This window comes from Symphalangus syndactylus, chromosome 6, assembly GCF_028878055.3.
Source record: "Symphalangus syndactylus isolate Jambi chromosome 6, NHGRI_mSymSyn1-v2.1_pri, whole genome shotgun sequence".
Lineage (NCBI taxonomy): Eukaryota > Metazoa > Chordata > Mammalia > Primates > Hylobatidae > Symphalangus > Symphalangus syndactylus.
The window spans coordinates 107850946-107878054 of record NC_072428.2 but is presented as its reverse complement, the minus strand read 5'-3'; the positions used below and the strand labels follow the sequence as shown (position 1 = coordinate 107878054).

General features: G+C 39.0%; 1 protein-coding gene across 1 annotated transcript in view; it reads right to left on the bottom strand.

Moving 5' to 3' along the window:
* Positions 1-16285: 16285 nt before the first annotated feature.
* The window catches only part of CFTR (CF transmembrane conductance regulator), a 184276-nt gene continuing 173452 nt past the window's right edge, over positions 16286-27109 (bottom strand). Inside the window, exons 25-27 of the mRNA XM_055283782.2 lie at positions 18670-18842; positions 17959-18064; positions 16286-16618 (exon numbers count right to left, since the gene is read on the bottom strand). Coding sequence (XP_055139757.1) covers positions 16418-16618; positions 17959-18064; positions 18670-18842 — 480 coding nt within the window. The 3' untranslated portion in view covers positions 16286-16417. The remainder of the gene's footprint in view (positions 16619-17958; positions 18065-18669; positions 18843-27109) is intronic.

Genomic DNA, 27109 nt, shown 5'->3' with positions numbered 1-27109 from the left:
AGGGGGCATTGAACAGCTGATGAGGAAGTTTCCCATCCTTCCCTTCCTACCTACTATCTGAAAAATAAACTCCTATCATTGCAGGTGATGGGTATAGGATTTCTTCTTGTGACCTTGAAGAGCCCAGCTAATTCAACTGCCAGGATGTGAGGCAGGATATCCCGCTGGGGTTACTCAACAAACTGTGAGAAAGCCAGACACTTCCCTCCCTACCTCCTCCCTGTAGCTTCACAGCAAAGATGGGACCAGCCCACATGCCATCCCTTATCCTAGATACTGATTGTCTTTATTGCAAAAACCTCTTGTTTGCTTCTTATTGTAGGCATAGAAGTAGGTGGTTTCTGGGTAACTGAACTCTGAAATGAGTAATCCAGTAACTTGAAAAAGAAGTGTCAACAAACATTGCCCAATAAAAGGCTATGAAGGTAGAAAATTACATCTCAGTTAGAACCTAGACAGACTCCTGGAGTTTTCTAGGTGTCCTTCAGTGCACAATGTTTACGAAAAGAATATTCGTCAAGATAAGTAACAACCAAAAATCACACAGGTCGTAAGAAACAGAAATATCATGGTGATTCATAAAGATCAGGTCTAAAGGGCATTCAGGACACCACCGTTCCCCCACATATACACCAGTATACACCCAGTCTCACATCCATGGTATGTAACATTAAGAGGGAATGAGGATTGTTTATGATTTGTTCAAATCAAAAGGAGATTCCATAAAGAGGTTTTATGGAGAGAGCCTTGAAGAAAATGGATAATCATTTTTCCAGGATAAATTGTCTTAAGACAGAGGATTAAGACAAGATTCTTGGCCAGGCACCGTGGCTCACGCTTGTAAACCCAGCACTTTGGGAGGCCAAGGCAGGTGGATCACGAGGTCAGGAGTTCAAGACCAGCCTGGTCAACATGGCAAAACCCTGTCTCTACTAAAAACACAAAATTAGCTTGGCATGATGGTGTGCACCTGTAATCCCAGCTACTCAGGAGGCTGAGACAGGAGAATTGCTTGAACCCAGGAGGCGGAGGTTGCAGTGAGCTGAGATCACACCACTGCACTACAGCCTGGGCAACAGAGCTAGACTCCATCTCAAAACAAAACAAAACATACAAACAAAAACAAGATTCTCTTTCATTTCTCATTTCTGGAATCAATAATTTTATGGAAAGTTTCAAGAAAGGGTTAAGGGAAGGCCAAGCAATTTTCTCAGCTGGATTATGGGGAAATTATTTTCTGTCTTCAGAAGAAATACGATCTCTGAAAAGTGACGTTAGATAACCTGTAGTTGCTTGGGTAGAAAACACTGAAGCTTTCTGGAGTTGTTTGCTCTCCAGTATCCATAAAGCAGCAGTTTTCGTAACAAGAAGCCTGCCTCTTCAAGCCAGACCTTGGCACTTGAGCTCTCATCTCCTTAGCACCTCACACATCCCACAACGGGCTCTCATCTCTCAAACCTTCTCAATTTCCCCAAACTATCTCCTTGTGCCCTCCAGAGTCACAACCTTCTCAGCAAAACTTCCTGCATCTTTAAACAGTTCTTTCACCACATGGTCCTAATGAAAACCTGGCTCCCTTTGGGGGACACAGTTTTTCCAGAGGCCTTCTCAAGCAGCCAGCTTTCCTCCCCCAACATCTTTGATAACCAGACATGGAGGTAGAGGATGACGGCCTCCTTGCTCCTTATTGTCACTTCCACACATTGTATCTCCCTCCCCGACAAATGCCCCTTTCTGAAGTTCTGACCTCAGACTCTACCACCAGACTACACTGGCCCTTCTTTGCATAGTCATGTCAATTTGTTGGGGTTATGCTACAAAATTTGCTACTAAATTTGATTCATTTGTTCAGTGAAGCAAGTGAATTGTTGAATTTTACCTCCAGGTTCACTGTCACCCTCCCGTCATCATTTTTAGAGATTTTAATATAAATGTAAATAATTCCTCCAATACCATGACCTCTCAGTCCAACAGCCTCTTCTCCTCCACGGTGCCTCCGCTTCCCACTCCCATATAACACCCTGACTTTGTCATTACTGTCACCTGCATCTCATCCATGATCAATTGCAAGCATTCTATTCTCCAGTCATCTCCTTCCCTCTCGTATCTCCAAAAACAGTGAAACCCCACAAAATTCAGAATCCAAACTACCTTTTCAATATTCCCCTCCTATTGCATGTCCCAATTTCTCCTCTTCTCACCTAGTTTATATTACATGATCATAATTAGTCTACACTTGGCATCTCTCCTCAACTCCCTCATCCCCTCTCTTTCTGTCATACTTGCTAGGCATAACCCCAAAGTTAGTTAAATCCAGTTCTCCCCCTATTGCATTACTATACCTGTGTAACTGAAGTGGTTAAAAAATATGACCATCCTCACCAGCTCCTCTTCAAATTCATGAATTTCACTTCACATAAGGTATTTCCTGCTACCTGACTACCTTTCTGCCTGTGTCTGCTTTATTCATTCCCATCTCTTTTTTCAGAGCTCCCCAATTCATATGTCAAACAGAATCAGGATGCCAGAAGATATTACTTTCTTTAGCCATCTGGGCAAATGGCAATCAGAACCCCTGAGCCGTTTGCCTCCTGCCCCAGTAAAGTTGGCCAGGGCTCCAAATCCCGTCCTAGTTGCCACTCAAATATTTTCATTTTTTATGTGTGCCATGACTTTAAAATGTTGGGGAAAACTGTCTTAAGTGACAGTTCATATGTTATTTCCCTTAAATTCCCAGTATCTTCTTTCCCATCCTCATTATTAATGACATTCTTCCCTTTACATTGATAACAGCTGAGTCAATTGAATGAAAACTTACAATTTTCTATCCCCACATCTACCAAGCTACCTTTTCTCCTACTTCTAGGAATGACTTTCCGTCCTCCTCACTAAAGGTGGTCTCTTCTCTTGTTCCAAGGGTTCCTTCCCTCTCAACTATTCAGGGTATCCTGGAACAACTCTCAATTCTCCCCTGTTCTGCTGTGGGTGGATATACCCAAACTTAGAAGCTGAAGCTGAAGGAAGAGGCTGATGTATCCATTTTCTTGGAAAGAAACTTTTAATAGAGACTTAAAAACAGAAGCCATGTCTGTATCTCAGTGGCAGTGAGACAAGATGCTGGATCTCCACACCCTTACTTTCCATACCCTGGGCTTATACACCACAGGGAAAGGGTATATATGTGCTTCAGAAGGGATGTATAGAACAATTGATTAAGGGCAGGATTTATGGTAAGTACATGCTCTTATACAAGGAACAGTAGATAAAATAGAAATCTTAGAGGCATTCCCAGAAAAGGGGTTAATCAGAAGTCAAAATGGTGAATTAGCCTCCAAGACAGAGTTGCTTTGGCCTCCACATACCCCCAGCTCCGCCAAATGCCCCACCCCTTAATGTGTTATCTATATATCCACCATACCAGCAGGATGTTATTTCTCTCACCTTTTTTGTGTTTTGAGATGGGGTCTCACTCCATTGCCCAGGCTGGAGTGCAGTGTCGTGATCAGAGCTTGCTGCAACCTCAACCACCTGGACTTAAGCAATCCTCCCACCTCAGCCTCCTGAGTAGCTGGGACCACAGGCACATGCCATCATGCCTGGCTAATTTTTTTAAAGTTTGTAGAAATGGGGTCTCAAACTCCTGGGTTCTAGCAATTCTCCCAAGCCTCCCAAAGTGCTAGGATTATAGACATGAGCCACCGTGCCCAGAACCTTTACCTGCCTTGAGTTTCCCATCTACTTACCTCCCCTTTCTCTCCTTTCCTTTAGAAAAAACTCATGAAGGTCTATCCTGAGTCTCTAATATTTCTCTTCCCAATATCTTGAATCCTATTAAAATGCTCTTATAGAAGTAACTAATGACATTCATACTGCTATATACAGTGGTAAATTAGCATTCCTCATCTTAATTGACCTACGCATTTAACTCCCTCTTTCTTGAAACACATTCTTAACTTAGATTTGAACACTATTCTCTCTAAATTCCCCTTCCCTATATCATCTCAGTCTCCATCTCTTTTCCAAGGCTTCCAAAGATAGATTGTCTCAGGTTCTCAGTCTTTCTCTTCTACATTCATTCATACCTTAGGTAATCTAATCTAGGAATCCTCAAACTCTAAAGTACCTACAGATCACCTGGGATCATGACAATATCCTGATACTGACTCAGCAGTTCCGAGGTAGGGTCTGAGAGTCTTCAGTTCTAACAAGCTCCCAGGTGATGTTGATGGTGCAAGTAACAAGAATCTAGTTCACACTCATTGTGTTAAATACAATTTCCATTTTGATTAATTTTATAATTCTGTCTCCACTCTGAATCTTTTTCCTGAACTTCAGATTCAACTGCTTGCTTGTCATTCCACCAAGATGTCTCAAACTTAACAATGTCTAAAATGCCCTAAATCCTTCCCATCCCACCAACTTCTCCTTCATTCTTCCCAGTCTCATCCTTAAAACTCCTCAGACTGAAATCTTTCACATCATCCTTGGGTCCTCTCCTTCTTTCCTTCACTATATACAATTCATCAGCAAATCTGGATGCTTCTGTTCCCAAGATAAATGCAGAATCTGACCACCTCTCAGATATACCTTAGTTGCCATCTTAATCCAAACCGCTGTGGTCTCTCACCGGGACTATTACAATAGACTCCTAACTGGTCTCCCTGCTTCCATGCTCCATACCTTTCAGTCTGGTGTCAATACAGCATCAGAGTCACCCTGCTATAATGTGCCTCCACTCACATCACTCTTCACTCAAAACTCCAGAGTTTTCCCTAATGACTTAAAGTAAAAGCCAGGGCTCTTACAGAGGCCCATATCATCTAACCCTCTTTTTCCCCAAGATTCACAGCACTTCCTTGCTGCTCCTCTAACATCCCAACCACGATTCTGCCTTTACCTTTGCTCTTCCCTTTGCTTCAAACACTGTTCAAGACACCCACACAGCTGACTTCCTCACTTCCTTCGTGTTTCTGCTCCATTGCCACCATACTAATGACTTTTTGATGATGTTACAGCAAATAACCTAATTCTCTGCTTTTTCTCTTTAGTTACCATCTGCTATATATTTTTAACATTTACTTACTTTTGTCCCCATCCACTAGAATGTAAGCTCCAGGACACTGAGAACTTTGCCTTGTTTGCTGCCGAGTTCTTAGCACCTAGAACACATAGACGACCCTCAATTTGTTGAATGTCTGGTTAAGAATTCTCGCTTGATGTCTCCTCCTCTTTTTTAATGAGAACCTCTGAAGTACCCTCAGGTGCCAGGCACCAGCCTACCGTCCTTGTCCCTGTTGACAGGCTTCAGTCTCCCCGGTCAAACTCCTGCCAGGCCCCCTGGTTTCCTGAGCATCGCAGTTCTTTCAGCCAGCCTGAAAAGCCCAATAAAAAAATCCATGCTTTTCAACTGGCTGCATATTAGAATCATCTGGGAAGCCTTTCAAGCTATCAGTGACCTAACCCCACCTTCCAAGATTCTTCTTTAATTGATTTTGGATGGAGCCTTGCACCAGTGTCTTCTCAAAATCTCCAGATTTTCATCATGGTCATCCAGGTGCTTATACTTTCCATAAGCAGACCCTAAGGGCTGACAGATGGAAACACTGTTGATAAACAAATATATTCCAGCTGAAAGGATTCAGAACATGTCATTTCAGAATATGCCACTTCGGCATATTGATCATTTTGAGCTAAAAGAAACTGAGAACCAGCCAATACAGGAAAAGCTCTTTACTGACTTCTCCACTACATAAAATAAAATATAAATTCCCCCTTTTGTAAAGGAAATTTGTATCTATAAAGGAAATGATCATGAGTAAAATGTCTGTATCATGAAGAGAGCTAGTCTTTGGAAACATCTTTATTACCTGAGATACTTTTATCTGCACAACAAGGCAACCTTTATTGATCATACATTTCCTCTCCTCGCCTTCCCAAAATTTGCCTCCATAACCCCCCAAAAGCCCCAAGCCCTTATCCCTTTCTGCAGCTCAGGATAATATATAGGTCTCAATCATCTGGCTGCTTCCTTGAGTCTTACATTTTTGTGGGACTTCCTGTATACACACATAATTAAAGTTGATTTTCTCCTATTAATCTGTCTTGTCTCAATTTAGTTTGTAAACTAGCAAAATAAACTAAATGGGTAAGAAGTATGCAATTTTTCCTCCCCTACACTGCCAATGGTAAGAATTTCCCATGCCCTTTCCTTTTAGAATAAATGTTCTAGGCCAACCTTCCCCAAAACAGAGGATATAAATGGCACAAGAAAATAAGGTTATGCAGACAAATCAATTGAGAAACATTACATATGATATTACACTCTTACAGAGTCAAAATGCACCTTTGCATACTAGAAACCTTGAGAGGTCCTGCAGTAACCTATGGTAGCCCACTAAACAGATCAAGAAACTGCAGATTTAAGACAATCTCACCCCTTGTTATTACACCTTTACAGACTTTGGGGTGTGTGAGATAGAATCACTTTGACATTAGCAAGACTATTAAAAAATCAAACACAGAGGCATAAGCCTGAATCTTAGTAGTGCTAGAAAACATGAGCTTTATCCTGCTGTGAGCATTCTGTTTTTCTCAGTAGATTTCTGCAGTTTCAGATCCCATGGGAAAGCACAGCAGGGCTGTTTGACTCTCTATAGAGAGGAAAACGTAACTAGGAAGTAGTTATCTGACTCCCTGTGTGGGGCACTGTAAAATGACTTCCCTCTGATTAAAAATGAGCTAAGTTTTCCAATAAGTATATAAACTTTCTAAAGTTTCCAAATCTGGGAGTGCTGTGTAATTTCTGGGAAGATCCTTACCCTAAGCCTCTTAGTTCTTAGAACCTCCTTCACAGAGATTGTGTGAAGAACAAAATGAGAATTATACATAAAAGTTTCAGTCAATAATTTAAATAAGGCTTGTTTCAAAGAATCATCCTGGGGATAAAAGATCAGAAAAACTGAAAAATTCAGGAATTAATACTAAGCTAAAAGACAATTTCTAGAACAGCGAGGTGAGGAGCTCTGTGGACCAACTACCCATCAAAATAACCATTATTGGTAACAATTATCAATCATTTAAAGTCTCTGAAAATTGCCCTAAGCACATACAGCAAAAGCAGCGGCATTTATTCTGGAAAATATACTAATCTTAGTAAGAATAAAAGTTTATGGCACTTCAGCCACAAGCTGCTCCCTCTTCCCTCCCCCAACTTGGTGTGATAGAAGCTCTACTCCAGGCTGATGTGGCCAAGATGATGGCATTCCCTCTCCCTTGAGTTTACAGCCTGGAACTGTACTGTCATCCTGGGAAGTGCAGGTCAATAGCATTTCTTATCCCCTCAAGCCCCAGCTCTGTGTTGTAGTGGCTAAATTCCAGATGAGTGAAACTAAGAGGTCAGGGGCTCCCTTCCCGCCTGCAATCCCCCTTTGTCTTGATCTATTTTGTACTGCTATAACAGAATGCCACAGCTGGGGTAATTTATAAAGAACACACATTTGTTGGCTTACAGTTCTGGAGGCCGGGAAGTCCAATATCAAGGGGCCAGCATCTGGTGAGGGTTTTTGTGCTGTGTCATCCCATGGCAGAAGGCAAAAGGGCCAAAAGAGAGCAAGAAAGAGAGAGAAGGGGGACAAACTTGTCCTTTTATAATGAACTCACTGCCATAATGGCATTAATCCATTCATGAAAGCAGAGCCCTCATAGCCTAATCACCTCTAAAAGGTTCCCCCCTTTCTCTCTTGCTATCTCTGGGCCCTTCCACCCTCTGCTATGGGGTGACCTAGCAAGAATGCCTGCCAGATGCCCCAGAGGAGGTGACATCAGCAAAAATCATTACCTTAAACAAACTCTTGGAGATATTTTACAACACTGAAGTCACGAAGGATACAATGTTAGAAACTGGTCCTAAATTAGAAAGGAGTATGACAACTTGCCCAGGCATAGAAAAGATGCTTTCTTCATATTGCAAGTTACATAACCAAAAGAAACCAAGTATTGCTCAAACTACTCTTGATAAGTACTTTAAAAGCAACATTTTAATTCTCAATGTTTCTAATGTTTTAAATTACTTACTAAATGTTTCACTATTTTTGTGTCACTATTGTTTATAACCAACAGTAAGAGAGTTTTAAATTTTTAATATTTTTAAACGTCATGGAACAATTTTTCCCCCATTAATTATTTAAATTATCTTGCATGGTGATTTTCATAGTGCCATATTAATGTGCAACATGAGGGCTACCTATATTTGGGAAAAAATTGACAATGACATTTATACATGGAGTGAATATTTGAGGATATTAAAGATGACTGTTTTTCTAGTTATGGTAATGGTAATATGGATCAGTTTCAAAAGAAAAAGAATGATAAAGAAAGCCATGTCTTTTAGAGACACATAGAGCTAAAGTTATATGCTGTTAGGATTTGCACAAAATAATATAGCAGGGAAGTATGAGGGAGCATAGATGAAATAAGATTGACTGTGAGCTGATAACTACTGAAGTTCAGTGACAGGGGTGTGAAGTTTATTATACTCTAGGTCTATTTTTGTATCTATTTGAAATGTAAACAGTTAAAGTTTTAGTCGACCAGAAAATGTAAAAGAATGTAATGGTCGTCTCAGGCTCACTTGGAATGTTTAGCTTCTGTGGCTCAGTAGCCTGTCAACCTTGCTTGGTTCAAATGCAAATGCATGGTGTGAGCTCCAAGCAGGAAGGAAGCTGTGTTTGTGTAAGGACACACTGGCTCCTGGTTTGGCTCCCCAAGGACACTGGAATATCTGACCCAATTGGGAGATAGGAGAAAATAAAAATCAAATCATAATTTTTCCTTACAAGAGGATTGCCTATGATGACAAATTTGCTCACACTTCTCTTTTAGAATATGAATAAGCCCATGCCTGCCAATGAAAAGGCAAAGGAGAAGAGAGATAATTATATTTAAAATAGTCTTATTTTTAATCAGCTTATAGAACATCAACAAAAATTATGGCCAATCAATTTGTGGCCAAATGTATTGATCCTTTCTCTTAATAAAACAGAGAAAGTTTATTTCTTTGTATTATAATTTTTAGTAAATTATGACTTAAATTTCATAAGGATTAATTGCAAGGTAGATTTTTAAATTTCTAAGTATTTGTGTCAATATTTGTCAATTCAGTTTTGGTTTCATTTATCAGCACATCTGCCATTGCTGATAAAGATTGCTCCTTCTATTATTCCATCGGTGACAAAGGTGAATGGGAAAGAACACAGTTAAAGAGCAATTTGTACCCCAAAACTATTCAGGCTTAATTTCTACTTTTCAAAATGGCTTAAAGATAAAATGTCTTTGAGATTCACTTATATTAGGATGTGAGGCTCTGTACACATTTCTGTTGTTGGCATGTGTTCTTTTGGGAAATTGGCTGTCTTAATAAAACCACATCTCCACGAGGTGGCAGTTTTTGAAGATACAATTGTACTTTGTGTACAGATTCTGTACTTCAATGAATAGAAGATGTATTGGAACTGAATCATAACTTTTGATCCAAGTAACTTTTTAGAATTAAGGCCAGCATTAGCATATTCACTTAAAAGTTGTTGACCACCTTTCACAATGTACTTAACCATTTTACAACTAGAGAAACTGAAGCAGGATATTTCCCTGACGCCTTCATGGGACTTGAGACAGGGGTGCCCCATTTACCCATCCCGCCCCGTCTACCCCTTGTGGGAGGGAGTGTGCGAATGAATGAGTGCAGGAACCAGAACAAGCGAGTGCAGGAACCAGCCAACCGCTTTCAGGTGCCCGCAGCAGCAAACTCTGTGCGGGCTCCCACGGCAGCATCCAGCTAGGAGTGCCTGAGAGCCTGAAGGCCCAGAGGGTGTGTTGCAGTGCTCTTTTAGCTCTGCCGTCTGCGGATGGCTTAAGTGTTAACAGCTTAGTGAGCTCTTTGCCTTTTCCTGTGAGGCGGCTGCCCTCCACCAGCAAGGGCAAAGAGCCAGTGTGACAGCCTTTTGTGTCCATACTCGTGGCCTCCAAGCTCTTGTCTGGCGTCCAGAAAAAATGAGGTCACATGAACGAATTGCAGGATGGTAAATGAGGGATTTTATTGCTGATGAAAGTGGCTTTCAGTGGGAAATAGAGCTGAACAGGGGACAGGGCAGACAGGTAATCTTCCCCTGAAGTCTTGCCTTCTCCTGTCAGATTCTTCTCCAAAGTATGCTGTCAAGCTGTGGCTCTGAATTCAAGCCACTTCTCTCCAATGTCCAGTTATAGTCCCATCTACCAACTGAGTCTGGGGTTTTTATAGGCAAAGGATGGGGTGGGGCAGGCCACAGGTAGTTTAGAAAAAGGCAACATTCGAGTGGGAAAACAAGGATAGAAGTTCTCACTTCCGGCTGCAGTTTCAGGTTTTTCGGATTGAGGGTGGGGTTTCGCTAGGGACCCACCCTTTTCTGCCTAGAATTTCTCTGCCCCCTGTCGCTATCAATACTGAGTTATTAAAGAGCAATTGAGTATTCCCACTGTATGGAATTAAGGATAAACCCAAAATTTTGCCAAGACCTCTCCCTTCCCTGAGAAAGTACACAGGTATTGAGTCCCTGCTCCCTGTCAGATGACAATGATTTTGGTCTCCTGTCAACTGACAATGACTTGGGTCTCTTAGCTCTACTCACTGGGAACAGCTTCTAATTCCTAACCTAACAATTTGGAGTTCTCATGCTCCAATGTATTTGTCTTGCATTTGTAGGTTTTTCCACTGTATTTTTAATTAGGGAATTGTGATTGTCCACACCTGTTTTAACAGGTCAAACAGGTTTTTATATTGAGCTCTTTAAACCTCACTTTAAATTGTCTTCCACATAGTATTTGAGGTTCTTTCTTTAGTGAAGTACTAAAATATTTACTTTGGGGGTTTTATTAGTCTTTCACTCGAATAGGTAACAATTTCCCAACCATGGAAGGTCCCTGGTTACTGGAAGGAAGCATATTCATTTCAAGTTTTGGCTTTTTTTCCTCATAATGAAGATGAACAAAGTGAAACAACTAGGAAATAAATTAAGAAAGTGTGTGTCAGATGGGAGTGGGCATAGACAGGGACATGTAAAGCCCCAAAATCAAGACTTCAATACAGAAAACAAATAAAAATAGAAAGTCTGTGGCTAAAATAGTTTATTTTATGTTTCTAAATGGGAAAGAGGAAAGAAAATCTGATATGAGGAAAAGTCAAGTGTCAGGATATATATAAGTTAATATATAATGAAATGAATACCAGCAATGGTAAAAGGGACAGAAGCTAGAAATGTGTAATTTAAGGTACTTGCACTAATATGAAGTGGAATATTGTTATTTAAAGGCACATGGATCACTTGTAAATGTTTATTGCAAACTGTAGGGCAACTGCTAAAAAAGGCTAAAAACAGAAGAATTGCCATGTTAAGAAGGTGAGAAAATAGAATCCTGTAAAATGCTCAATAAAAGTTAAAAAGGCAAAAAAATGGGGAAAGTAAAAATAGGAATAAAGAACAAAGGAAACACACAGAAAACAGGAATAAATATGGTAGATATTAATCCAATTATATCAATAATCATTTTAAATGTCAAGGGCTAAAAAACAAAGATTGTAAGAGTGAATCAAAAAGCAAGACTTATATGATGTCTGTAAGAAACCTAGTTAAATTTAAAGCCCCAAGTAGATTAATAAAGGGATGGATAAATTTATACCATGCTAACAAAAGAAATCCAATAAAGGAACTCAACAATAAGACACAACCTTATCAAAACATGAGCCAAAGACCTTAACAGATGCCTTGCCAAAGAAGATATACAGCTGGCAAATAAGCATATGAAAACATACTCCACGTCATGTCATCAGGGAAATGCAAATTGCAGTAACAAGGAGATACCACTACAAAACTATTAGAATGGCTACATTCTAAAACAATGACACCACCAAATGCTGGCAACAATAAAGAGCAACCAGAACTCCCATTCATTACTGGTGGGACTGCAAAATGGTGCAGCCACTTTGAAGACAGCTTGGCAGTTTCCTAACAAAACTAAACATCTTTTACTATATGATTCAACAATTGAACTCCTTGGTACTTACCCAAAGAAGTTAAAACTTATATTTACATAAAAAACCCCACACAGATGTTTTAGCAGCTTTATTGAAAATTGCCAAAATGTTGAAGCAACCAAGATGTCCTTTAGTAGGTCAATGAATAAACTGTGGTACATCTGACAATAGAATATAATTCAGCATTAAAAAGAAATGAGCTATCAAGCCATGAAAAGATACAGAGGAAACTTCAAGGCATATTACTAAGTGAAAGAAGCCAATCTGAAAAGGCCATGTACTGCCTAATTCTAAGTAGATGACATTTTGGTAAAGGCAAAAACTATGGAGACAATAAAAAAAGTTCAGTGGTTGCCAAAAGTTAGGGGAGAAAGGGGAATGAATACGCAGAGCACGAAGTATTTTTCGGGCAGTGAAACTACCCTGTAAGATACTGTAATGGCAGTTAACATGTCATTACACATTTGTCCAAACCCATGAAATGTAAAATACCAATAATTAACCCTAATATAAACGATTGTGTTTGGGCAATAATAATGTGTCAATGTAGGTTCATTGGTTGTGTTAAGGAAAAAGTGACTGAGGCAGGTGTCTCAATTGATAGAGATTTGTTTAGCCAAAGTTTGCAGATGCACCCAGGAAGAACACAAGCCAGAGGAGCATCTGTGACCTGTGCTTTTCCAAAGAGGGTTTGGGAACTTTAATATTTAAAGAGTAAAGTGCAAACACAGAGAAGGAAAAGAGGAGAGAGGGTAGGCAGTGAGGCAAATTGTTCTATTCAGGTGAAGCTTTGGTTAGTGTTCAGTAAATCCAAATTTTACAGGTAAAAAGAGGGAGTAGAGGAAAAGTCAAATATGTGTTCATTGCAGGGTAGACAGCGGGATGATTTCTGGTCTTGCACTTGTCCTGTGCCTATGAAGACAAGCTGGTAATTGACATCGTCAGGGTGAAATTCAACATAACTCAGTTTTAGGGCTATTTTATAGGAGGAATATGTATCCTAAAAGATAGGGGCTCACAAGGATTTTCCTTGGGAACAATTGTGAGGGAGGCCATTTGGGGAGATATGTGGCCTTCTATCATTGTGGGAACCTGGTTTATGGATGAGGCTATCACACAGGATTGTGTTAGAGAACAAAAGGAAGGCAATATTGAGTAATTCAGATCTGAAGCTTAACTTTCCCTTTGGCATAGTGAGCTTGGGGTCTTGAAATTCTATTTTCTTTCACAGTTGTAACAAATGTACCACTTTAGTGTGGGATGTTGAGTGGGGGAGGCTATCGCGTATGGAGGAGTTATATGTGAACATGCATGCAGGAGTTATATGTGAACTCTCCATACTTTTTGTTCAATTTTGATGGGAACCTAAAACTGCCCTAAAAAAATAAAGTTTAGTAATTTTAAAAAAAGAACTAGACTAGAACACACTCTGAGGCTGCCCTCTTGGGGTTACATGTGAAAACAAAACTCTCCAAGAAAGAGAACACAGGGCCGGAGGGCCTGGCATTCAGTAGGGATCTGCAGTCCGTCCACCACATGCTAGCAACTGCACATTTCATGAAGAAGCTCAACAAGGAAGAAAAAAGGAACTAAAGAAGTCTCATCAATTAAAAAGAGGGATTTGGACAAAGAAAATCCGTGCAGGTGCCAACACAGTATTTTCCTTGATGAAGATTTTTAACTTATCAAGAGCTGTGAGATAGCTACCACTTTTTGAATAAGCTTTAAAAGAAATAGATGGACACTTGCAGAATATAAATATTTTGTGTTCTATAAGCCTCCATTTAAAAATAAAAATAACTCCAAACATATCCTAAGTAATGAAAGCAGGGACATGAAGAAACATTTGTACACCCAAGTTTACAGAAGCATTATTCACTATATCCAAAAGGTGGAAGCAAACCAAGTAGCCAGTGATGGGTGAATAGGTGAGGAAAAATGTGGTACATATTTATAGAGTGGTCCCCCTATCCAAGGTTTTGCTTTCTGTGGTTTCAGTTACCTGTGGCACAGTATAATAAGATATTTTGAAAAAGAGAGAGACCACATTTGTATCGCTCATGTCATAATATATTGTTATAATTGTTCTATTTTATGATTATTGTTGTTAATCATCTATTACTGTGCTTAATTTATAAATTAAACATTATCATATGTATGTATGTATAGGAATAAACACAGTAATCAGGTTCAGTGCTATCAGTGATTTCAGGCATCCATTGAGGGTCTTGGAACATATTCCGCAAGGATAAGGGGGGACTATTCTATAATGAATATTATTCAACCTTAAGAAGAAAGAAAATTGACCCATGTTGCAACATGGATGAGGCTTGAAGACATTATGCTAGATGAAATAAGCACAAAAGTACAAATACTGTATGATCCCACTCCTATGAGGTCCTTCTAGTAGTCAAAAGCAGAGACAGAAAGTAAAATGGTGGTTGCCAGGCATTAGAGGAAAGATAAATGGAGGATTATTGACTAAGGGGTAAAGAGTTTCAGTTTTGCAAAAAAAAAAAAAAGTTCTGTGGAAGGATGATGGTGATATTTGCACAACCATGTGAATGTACATAATGACACTGAACTGAACTTTAAAATGGTTAAAATGGAAAATTTTATGTCATGTATATTTTACTATAGTTTAAAAAGATAACTAAAAATGTGTGTTCTAATTCATGTGAGATTCTCAAAAGAGGCTATATCTAAAAGACAGATTCACGTTTCATGTTCCATGAAGCTTAGAAATTGGAGTAAGAGACTGATGAAACATGACAAGTGAACGCATCTGAAAACAATGAAGTTTCACACAAATGTATGGATTTTATTGACAAGTGATATTTTCTTACAGTAATAAATATAATGCAATCTTCTTAAGAGTCAGTTTGGAGTTGGGAAGGCAGTGTACCCGTGATGGAAATAGTCAGACTGGTGGTGCCATCTTCCTCAGAACTGTATCTAAGAGGGAACCTGTATGCTGGCTGCGAATCATACAGCTGTGGGCAACAACTGCATCAGCCCCAAGGCTTCCCTCCAGACCTAAAGGTGATTCATGGCCCCTGGTTAATATCACCCTAGGTTCTCCCCTGTCCCAGTTTTAACATAATATTTCATAAAAATAGCTAGTGCCATAAAAAGTCATTTCAAATGTAAAAATTATTTTATACAAATGTAATTCATAATCATTCTTTTAAAATACAGCATTGTTATATATGTTTGAAACATTATTAAAATAAATATTTCCTAGAGAAAAAATTTTGCTTCACAAAATTATAAAACAGAAGCATATAAAACTAATTCATGATTGGTGCTTCTTCAGCGTGTCTCTCATAGTGTAGACAGCATGAAGTACATACAACTAGCCTGAAAACATACCACCATCACCCTATACATCTAAATGCTTGGACTTCATGTGTGTCTACCCACAGTGCCCATAGCCTATCTACTTACACACCCTCTACCTGGAGCTTCTGTGGAAAGAAGGGCTTTCCTGTGACAATTTGCACTAACATACTTTTCCAGCCAACCTCTAGTTCAGAGGTCTGTGAGCTTGTCACTTTCTGGAGTTTGGGAAAAGGTATATCAACTTCATCAAGGGAACCATCCTGTCCCCCGTGTAAGACTATAACAGCCCTTTTCCCAGGCAAGGGATGTATTGTGATTATCTGAAATACTGAGATTTTTGGTAGACCTGGACAATACTAACCCTGATTTCCAGGATCTGGAAGTTCTTTTTCCTGAATGCTCACTAGATGTTGAATGGGGCATATTTTGATGTGCAGTCTTGTGGTTCCTGCAGTATTCTAATACTTGCTTGGAAATGAGATAGTTGGAATGCTTAGCAAACAATACAGTTGTGTTTCTAAACATCATGGGGAGAGGAGAGAAGAAGGAATACAAGCTTATATAAACCGCTGAAGTTTCCAGTTATCATTACTTAATCATAACCCTAAGAAGTATGATTTCAGTTCTTCTCCAACACTACAAATTAACGAGTTTTACTAGACAATAAGCTGATCAACTAGGCTGATTGACATTTATAGCTGCCTTTCCAATTACTAGCACATGGCAAGGGTTTTCAGGAAAATCTGGCTTGCAAAACACAAGTGGTAAATCTTCAAGGATTTGAAGTACCTTTCACACAATTTGACTATTGCCAGGAAGCCATTTATCCAGACCCATATCAGTGTCCTCAATTCCCCTTACCAAATGTTTCTTTAAAAAAAAAAAAACGTAATTCATCCTTGTTTTCTGAGGCAGAGGTGACTGTTCCACGAGCTCCAATTCCATGAGGTGACTGTCCCACGAGCTCCAATTCCATGAGCAAATGTCCCATGTCAACATTTACGCTGCTCTCTAAAGCCTTGTATCTTGCACCTCTTCTTCTGTCTCCTCTTTCAGAGCAGCAATTTGGGGCTGAGATTTGCTCTTGCTTGAGTTCCGGTGGGGAAAGAGCTTCACCCTGTCGGAGGGGCTGATGGCTTGCCGGAAGAGGCTCCTCTCGTTCAGCAGTTTCTGGATGGAATCGTACTGCCGCACTTTATTCTCTTCTATGACCTAGGGAAATGGCTGTTAGTGAGATCTGGGACAGAAGGCAAGTCAGACCAGAGCAGGGACAGAAACTGGCACAGGCTCAAAGGAAAATAAAAGTCAAAGAATGCAATGTCCAGAGCCTTGCATTTTGAACAATCAGGTATATCACATTTAACTGCTGTGTCCTTTTGCTCTAAGGAGGTTCTACCATCTGTGAAATTAGCTGTGATTTTCTACTCAGCAGCTGGAAGATTCTTCAGGGAGGTTTAATGGAACTGAAGGTGCTTTGAAAACAAAATGTTAGGTCCCTATAAATTACCTAGAAAATAAGTGTAAGTCTACAGCACCATAAAGAGTTGAGCCTCTTCCACAGTGATCTGAAGCTTAAGAATTCCAAATCGGTCAGGATGTGCCTGAGTTTAATACATCTCCTTGGCTTGTTCAGGTTGAGCAAATCCAAGATCAGACAATAGAGGACTTTACTTAGATTCTTGAACTTGTCCATGGCAGGGCAAGAGGTTGTGAGTTGCCCCCCCTAATTTGTTACTTCAAGCTTAGTGATAATCATGGTAATAACAAGCCTTCAGCAAGGAAACCATTTACCTCCAGGAGGCTCAAAAGCCTGAACAGAAATGATGTGATACATCATCCTCAGAACTTCCTTGTGACTAAACCATAGGGAATTTGTAAACATCACTTGAAAGAATCTATGACAGTTTTGTTTTGTTTTAATAAAGACAGATGGGGCCTCACTATGTTGCCTGGGCTGGTCTTGAATTCCTGGCCTCAAGTAATCCTCCCACCTCAGCCTCCCAAAGTGTTGGGATTACAGACGTAAGCCACTGTGCCTGGCCATGTGACAGTTTTTTAAGAACAGTGAGAAGGTGGTTGAGAAAGGTACTACCTGAACGCAAATCATGGCTAGAAAAATGAAATGTGCCTCTCGACTTTGTCATTAATACCATAAATCAGACTGTAAGACAACTAGGCCTGTCCCAGACCACATCCATGGGAGATTTAGTTATTGAAAGAATCATAAGGACCTTTTTTAAAATCTTAAACAGTAGAGTATTTTGTATGACTTGGTCCCCAAATAAAGGGCTCAAAAAGTATATATATCCTATTTATAAATGTAACTTAGTAATATGCTGCCATTTTAGATTTACTGTATTTCAACCTCACCACATGGCTCAGATCAAAGTGAAAAACTTGTGCAGCTATTTTGAGTAAAGCTGGATGGCTGTATGACACATATTTTTGAAAAGAACTTGTACATTGTTGCAATTTGCAGGAACTATCACATGTGAGACTGTTATCAAGAATTACAAGGGAAATGAGATCTTAAGTAAGTTATAAAGACTCACCAAAAATTGTTGACATTCCAGCATTGCTTCTATCCTGTGTTCACAGAGGATTACTGTGCAATCAGCAAATGCTTGTTTTAGAGTTCTTCTAATTATTTGGTATGTTCTAGAAAAGAAAGAAAATACCACACATAATATCACAGAACAGTAATGATCTGTATTTACCTTGATAATATGTCTATTGTTCTATTAATTTATCTCTTTAAATTACTTATTTCTTTAAGTTCTTTTCACATTATGTTGATAATAGCGTTAGCCACAATCAGCTTTTCAACCATGGGGCAGATTCTAAGTATCCATAAATAAACAGGACAAATATTTCAGAGAAACTTTAATAAATGAGTACATTTTTCATTATGTAGAATCACCAGTACTTCTTTATTTGGGGGCTATAAACACGCTTATGGTATAAATGGGATACAAAGGCAAATCATAAGGATCAGATTAGGCCCATGTATTTAAAAGCTTCATCATGTGTTGACAAGGGGGAAGAGTTTGTATGAAACTAAAAACTACCTTCGGAAGAAAACACAAGACTCTTAGCAAGGAAATATGCATTTATGCTCATTTCCACTGGGTAATTATTTCATATCCTGGGGGAGGCCCCCACTCACAGACATGACAGCCTAATAGAAATATGTGTCACCATGAAGCAGGCATAATGATTCTGTTCCCACTGTGCTATTAAGTAACAGAACTTCTGAAACTCACACTGGATCCAAATGAGCACTGGGTTCATCAAGCAGCAAGATCTTCGCCTTACTGAGAACAGATCTAGCCAAGCACATCAACTGCTTGTGGCCATGGCTTAGGACACAGCCCCCATCCACAAGGACAAAGTCAAGCTTCCCAGGAAACTGTTCTATCACAGATCTGAGCCCAACCTGCAGTTAGAGAAGGTAGTTCAGATACCACAGAGTTAAAAACACTGAAGCAGTTGACATTCTAAAAATAAACACAGGAGTTCTGAAAGCTTATGTTTTTCATACCAATCCCTCTACCCCCACTACCTGCCACCATTTGAATTTGATTGAGCAAAAGTCTATTTACAACCTTGACAGCTCAAAAGAATCAGTATGTAACTTGTTTTATCTTTGTACTTCATTCATTAGGAAACTTTCAATGAGTGCCTATTACATGCCAGGTATCTCAAAAGGTAGTAAGGAAACAATACATGGTACATGGCTCTTGTGAGGCTCAGGGTTTATAAAGGTGTACATAAATTATTCCAACACAACTGAATGCATGCTGGAAAAGATAATATGTATATGTTGCAGATATGCCCTCTAGTGTGACATCTTATGTAGACAGAAGACAGAATGTAGCATAAAGGATGGAGGTATGACATCATCCTTGGTGCTACCTCCCATCTTCTACTCTGTCATGATTGAGGACAAAAGATAGCATAAAATAATCAACTGTGGGGTTTTTAAAATTACATATGGAAAATTGCTATTCATCTCTTGAATTCATAAAAGCTAACTGTAACAAATAGATGAAACTATGAAGTAAAAAACACTGGAGTTAAAATAGTGGTATAATACTAGGAGATATAAAGCCTCTTAGATTTTGGGGTAGAATATGAGGGCTGTATTAGGGTCAATGGCTTTTTTTTTAAGCTAGACAGTAAAAGTAAAGTTTGAAAATGCAAATGAGATATAGAAACCCATTGTATCAAAATATGACAAAGTTATTGAAGTATTGGATCTTACCAATTATTCAAATAAATGTGCATTAAATGTTTATTTTTGGCAAGTACTCCTGAGTGTACGAAGGCCAAAGAGATATACAGATGATTGTCTCCTGCCCTTGAGAAATCTAGAATTTAGTATGAGGAGGTAAGATGGGCTCCACTTGACTGTAATATAGAATGAGATAATGGCTCAGAAAGAATCTTATGATTTCAGAGATAAATTCAGAAATGGCCCATAACACTGTGTTTGTTCATAAAAAATTAACTGTGTGTCCATCATATTACCAGGAGATTTTAAGCCTCTTTGATATTGGGGTAGAATATGAAAGTTGTGTTAGGACCAATGGCTTGTTTTTTTTTTTTTTTTAGCTGGACAGGAAACAAACAAACAAGCAAAAAACATTTGAAAGTATATTGCAGATGATACTCCTTTCCTTGGTTGGTTTCTCATTAAAGTAATCTCACCTTGTAGAAATTCATTAAAGTTTGAGAAGAGTTTCTGGTATGGTAGGAAATGTAAACACATTTATTAGACAAGGGGGACTACTCTGATGTATCCCCAAAGACTCAAACATAAAACTTAGAAATACAAATCCTGAGAATATGAATAAAGGGCATTGGGCAGGGAGTTAGAGGACCTGTGTCTTTGTGCCTTCAACTTTTTTATTGTTTCAGTCTATGAAGCTGCTATAGTCTTTTTTAAAACACAAAAACAAAATCCCTCCCTTGTTTCTGGGTTCTCCTTTAGCTATCATTCAACATCTGTCCATTTAGTCATCTAGAAATCTCAAGAAATTAATGTGCATCTGTCATCTCTACTGCTTCCCACCGCAAGAATTTTTCTTTCTTAAAACATCTATTCCTTGGCTTAAGAGAAACCACACACTCTATGGCCATTTCTTCCTATTGTCGTGTGTGAACAACTCTCCCTCTTCCTGCCCCCTTGAATATTAGTCTTTGTCATTTCCAACTCTCCAGATTCTCCTCTGAGATCCCAGTCATTTTCAGCGTATTGATGACCACCTATAAGCTAATACTTTTCAAATGTTTATCTCCATCCCTAGAATTCTTCCAATTACTTTTTAAATCATTCTCCTCCTTACCAACTCTATTACAGTGACCCCCGTCTGGGTCATCATCATCTCTTAAGCATCATCCTACAAATCTCAATTAGTCAAATTGCAAGTCCACCATACAAACACCCCAGGGATCTTCCTAAGATGTAGTTTTGACCATATCATTTCTGTTTTAAATCCTATGGTAGTTCTCTTCCTGGTGGAATAAAATCTAAGGTCTCTCACCTGGTGTATGAGGCATCCAAATGGAGCCCCCTTCACTCTTATTCCCAGCAGCACCAAACATCTTGTAGTTCCCTAAACACCTTGATGCTCTCAAGTGATGCCATTGCTAAGCCTGACATATCCTTCTGAATATCACTGATCATCTCTTAAGCCATTCAACCAGGCACCTAGTGATAGCAGTATTTGTGCAAGTTCCCTCGCTAGACTAAGCTTCTTGAGGGTAAAAACGTGCTCTTCAGCCCTGTGTTCCTAATGCCAGTCCTGGGTAACTGTCAACCTCAACAATTCATTCATTTATCAAATATGTACTGAGCTCCTAGAATGTGGGTGGCCAAACAAAACAGAGTTTTGATGAATGATATATGAATCAAAACTTGAGGATGAATGAACGACTGAGCACTGCCTTAAGCTCTGCCATTGTAAAATGTTATCTAAGACAGATCACTTTGCATGTGAGTATTCAAGATGCTATAAATTTCTCACAAAATCAAATTATAAAATTAAAAGTTCCCTAACACTGATAGAAATGTTAGTACTTTAGATCAATCAGCAGTATTTGAGGGTTTTGTTGTTGTTGTTGTTTTTCAGTCAAATTAGCCAGCAAGAAAAGGTCTGGCTAAAGACTGCAGCTCCAGAGTCAAACACAATCTGCTTTGAATCTGCCCTCCTCAGCTCATTTGCTGATGATATCAGGTGCATTATTTTAAGTCTCATTTATCTCATATGTAAAAAAATGGAGAAAATAATAATATTGATGTCAAAGGGTTGTTACAAGGATTACCAGAGATAATTTGTGGAAAGCAGCTCCCACAGAGTATGGCACATGGTAAGCACCTAATGTACAGTAATTATTAGTATTATTGGAGCCTGGGCAACTCCAAGGACATGGGCTCGGTAACTGAAACACTACCTTCGTGTGACAACAGCTTTGTAAAAATTTTCCTTCACAAGTTGCCTTGGGAAGTAAGTTAGCAGGAAGTACTGCAATACTGTGAAGTTAGTGATGGCCATAGTAACAAGGTGGAGATTTTGGTCAGAATGTGTATGCTCCCTCTAGATTCACCCCAGTCATACACTAAGTTCCTAAGGCCACGCTAGGAAAGCTACTTGACTGTCTTAGACTTTGCACTTGCGGCAAAGAGCTGAGCAAAGTATGTTTTTCCCCAGATGAAATTCTTTATTAGAAGTAAATAATTACATAAATTTATATATAACTGTCAATATTTAGAGAACAGAATTTTTAAAATGAATGACACTAGGACTGACCAATACAGGGGATATTTTGCAATATTCCTATCTCACTGTTTTATTCACTATGAAGTATAGTAAAAAGCTTTTTAGAATCATCTTCATTAGCGAAAAGTCAACATAGTTAATAAAACTTAAAATTGAAGTCAGTAAACATTTAAGAAATTTATTAAGTATCTATTTTCTGCCAGACATGGTAATAGGCTTTGGTGAGATAATGGAAAGCAAGATAGATTAGTAATTGTTTTTGAAAAGTACAAAGTTATTGTTACCAATCACATGTGCTGATAAGAATTCTCCTACGGATCTTTTGGATGTAAATGGCTGCTTAGTCATATATTTCTTCAACTGGCTCTTAATGAGAGTTTATTAAATTCTAGGTACTCTGACAGACCCAAGATTCAAAGATGAATAACAGGAGGCTCTGTCTTAAAGGAAATTATGGTCCAAAAGGGGAGAAAAATAGTGGAAAATTACTGTTCAAAGAGATAAGCACTATGGGCAAAAAACAAACAGGAAATTGCTAGAGATCATCTGATTTAGTGATCTGTGGCAGCAGAATCCTTTATCCTTTAAATATGTATATACACACACACACACACACACACACATACATATTCCCAATATAATCTTTCTTTCTTTTTGAGACAGAATCGTGCTCTATTGCCCAGGCTGGAGTGCAGTGGTGCGATCTGGGCTCACTGCAACCTCCACCTCCCAGGGTCAAGCAATTCTCCTGCCTCAGCCTCCTGAGTAGCTGGGATTACAGTGCCTGCCACCATGCCCAGCTAATTTTTGTATTTTAGTGGAGAGGGGATTTCTACATATTGGCCAGGCTGGTCTCGAACTCCTGACCTCAGGTGATCCACCCACCTTGGCCTCCCAAAGTGCTAGGATTACAAGTGTGAGCCACCGCGTCCAGCCCCCAATATAATCTTGTTAATACTATCATTAGAAACCATTTTTCAATAAATTTTTAAAAAATGTACAAACTTTAGCTCAGTCCTGTCCAAACTAAGAAGACTTCAAAATTACTAGAATCTAAAGTTTTCTAACTATTTTCATTACAACCTAGCATTAAAAATAAATAAATAAAAACATCAACAGTTTGTAGATATAAAGAACTTTAGGAAAAAGAATTTGCCAGCTTCATGCTGATGAGCTAATAAATAGTATGTACTTCCCAAACTGCTGTGAAAAAAGAAGAAATTTTGTTTTGTAACATATTAAACTAAAAAAAAAAAGGTCTAAGAGTTTGTAAAGGATTCAAAATGTTGACTTTTGCTATTGCCGTACTCTGGAATGTTATTATGGAGCAAGAGTTTGCTCTTGTGACAGAGAAACATGAAAAAAAATCATAAAAGTGAATTGCGGTTTTACTGAATAATCCATAAGTGGCAGTTATAAAAATAGACACAGTCAACTCCTTTTGATACTCTGTTTGCTACTCTGTAGATTTTTCAGGGTAAATTTTCAACTTAAAAGGCCACTATTTCTGCTATTTAGCTTGTTTTCTAAAATAACTAACCTTACTATCAATGAGTAAGGATGGAAACTATTTTGTAAGTAATTGAAAAAGCAAACAATTACCCAAAAAGCCTTCATTCCAAAATCAACAGACATTGTACTTAGATTACGGACAACCCTGAGACAGCCCACAGGGGTGATACAGCTCTGCTCCTGCATCTGCCAGCTGTCCCAGTCAAGGCCCTCAGACATCTCAAGGCTCTGAGTCCTCATTCTAAAGTGAGGATGGTAATACCTGCCGTGTATCGATCACAAGGCTGTTTCCATGATCTATTACATATGAAATGAAAGAACTCCTTATTCATTCAACCAATATTTATTGAATACCATCCATGTATGCAAGACTACTGTAGGCACTGGAAATGCCACAATTAATAAGATATAATCCCTGACCTCCAGGAACTTCCACTCCAATGGGGGACATGGACAAATTAAAAGGTAAATCTCCAGCCAGAGTGAGAAATGCTATGAAAGGGGTGGAGTTATAGGGTACACCTAGGAAACTGAGACCTGGAGTGTCAAGGCAGATTTTTGGAAAGAAGTGATGTGTAAGGAGAGGCCTGAAAGATGGTAGAAGGAGGCAGTGAAGGGCTGGGGGAGTTTCCCAAGTAGAGAACAGCATGTGAACAAAAAAGCCTCTGCAGAACAGAAAGCACATGTGCTTTAGAGAACCAAAGAAATTCAGTATAACTGAATCATGGGACGTAAGGGGAAGTTGGGCAGTGAGTGTAGAAAGCCAAACAAAGACAAAATCATGAAGGACCTGGTAAGCCACCTTAAGCAGTGTGGACTTAGTCCAGAAGGCATTAAGGAGCCATACGAAGGGAAGAAACAAGTGATCAGATGTGGGGTTTGGAAAGATCACCAGAGCTGCAAAGAGCAGAATGAACTATTGGGGTTCAGTGAGGGAAATGAGCTAGGAACCTATTTCAGAAATTCATGCAAGTGTTAATAGTGGTGTCAGGTGGAAATGAAGAAAAGTGAATATATTTCAGACACTCCCCAGGGACAGCATTGACAGGATGTGACATGTGGGTACCCATGGAGGAACTTGAGAGTGAAAGATGAGTCCCAGGTCTTGGCCTTGGGAAACTGGAGGGTGGGATGCCATTCAGTGGAATTAGGAACACAGGACAGGTATGTGGTGGGGCAGAGAAGGAACTCACTTATTGACATAAGGTGCTTTTCATGTGCTGAGATATCAGGTGGAAAGCTCTGGAAATAGGCAGATATGGAGGTCATCAAAATAGAGATATTAATTAAAGCCAAAAGGACACATGAAATTTCCCAGGGAAACTAAGTAAAGTGAGACAAGAACTAGGATTCTGTCAGACACCATTTAAAGGATGACCAAGTGAAGTCCAGATTAAAAAAACATGATTATAGTTACTTTTACTTAGTACCTATATTTGCCAGGCACTGCGCTGGGCCCATTTTACATGTAAACTTGAAAAGTCACAACAATCCTACCAATTTATTGGGCCACAATGCCAGAAGTCTTTTTTTTTTTTTTTCTTCTTGGGATTCAGTTTCTATTAAAATTCTCTTTGGTCTACACAGCTGGTAATTTCAGTTTGGCACCGATCCTGGAGAGAAGCTGTCTGGGCCTAAGCTGTTTTGGGATGGGTAAATTAAACTATCCAAGTTCTAGATTTTAGAAACTCTCTTTCCTTCCCTTGGACTTGCTTTAAATTCCTCCATCAAATGATAGGGCAGAGTGCCATGGTAAAGGTCTGGACCCAGGAAATAACGAAAAAGGAGGCTCTCTGGACCAGCTTTGGTTCTAAGCCTTCCAGCTAGTAACTAGGCACAAGTCTTCATGGCTTCATGAGATACAGTCCAGATCAGCAAGGATAAGATTCTACACTGGAGTTGGAAGCTAAGTCCAAGCTAGAAATAAAGCATTTCTTGGCCTGGAATTATCACTGTATATATTTTTAATTTCCATTTGGGATAATGAGGAATTATGTAGGAGGTGCTGTTGGGATAAGATTAAGAGTTTGGCTATTTGTCATAACTCTGTTCATTTACCTCTAGAGATACTAATCACGGCAAGGACAAAGAGAGGACTAAATGAGATGACATATATCCTGGTTTGCCCCGGAAAGTCCTGCTTTACACTTTTGTCATAATGTCCTGTCCAGTTTAGTGTTTGACACACCCAAAAATGTCCTGTTTGGCCAATTATATTATCAGCTGTATTAGACTAAAGCCTAGGCCTTGTGACTTTAAAACCCAAATGCCTTTTCTGCTTCTCTAGGCTGATACTTGCTTGTTTGTTTGTATGCTGCTAGCAGGCTTCCTCATCAAAAACCTATCACTACTAATCAAAAAAGCACACTACTACTCAACAAAAACTTAGCATTACTACTCAAAGCACTCATGACATTAAAGTTAGACTAACATCATCATCTTTGTGAATGGTAAATTATTAAAAAGGAGAACAGTAAAAGTATATACCTAAATATGAACTGATTAAATAAAAATCTAAACAGGTAAAAATTTTGCGTTATATTAGTATTTAAAATCATAGCCACAAGTTCTAAGATTTTAGATTATATTTATGATCCTGCTTTCCTGTAAATTTTATTTTGATTTGGCAATACTTACAGATTTTATAAAGGCTAATGTCTTCCCTCCCAAGTTTCCCTCCCATTGCATTGTGTTCCTATAGTGCATTCTCTGAAGTCACATCAAAGATCTTAAAATGTGTCACTTGCAATTTAGTTAATGTTTTCTTTAAAGCCCCTGTGTTTGTTGGGTAATAAGGAAACTTTGATAATGAAAACGGTTAATCTAAGTACATTTTATTAGGGGAATGTTAAGGTTGGGCACTCAATGGGTAAGTGTTTAACACTTACAGGCATTTCAAAGCTCCTGGCAAGGTCCACTGTGAAGGGAGGCAGAAAAGGGAAGAACATTTGGGATAAACAGAAATTGGGCTACAAGGACCAAAAGTGCTAATAGTGGAATACAGTTGTTCTCTAAGAAGACCTTTGAGGCTCAACATTTTAGGTCCCCTGATCCTATTCTGCCATAATCCAGACCTTTGGACTTAAGTTTAATTAAACAAAATAATTTATGTTCCCTTTTCTTTAATATAATGCTTACGTTTTTAAAATTATAAGTTTATAGCTAGAGTATTCTGTTAAAGAAACCCAGAATTTCGAGAATTTCTCCAGCTCTCCTCCCCACCAAATTCCTCCGTATAATGCCCTCTATAATGAACCACCTGTTGGATAAACATAAGGTGTTATTTAGAAAATTTTATTCCATTTTAGTTAATATATTTCCTATATAATGTCCTAATGGCTTCGAAGGATGGCATATGCCTCATCTAGGTCACATGGCATTTTGCCCGGCAGTGCTCACAGCCACATAC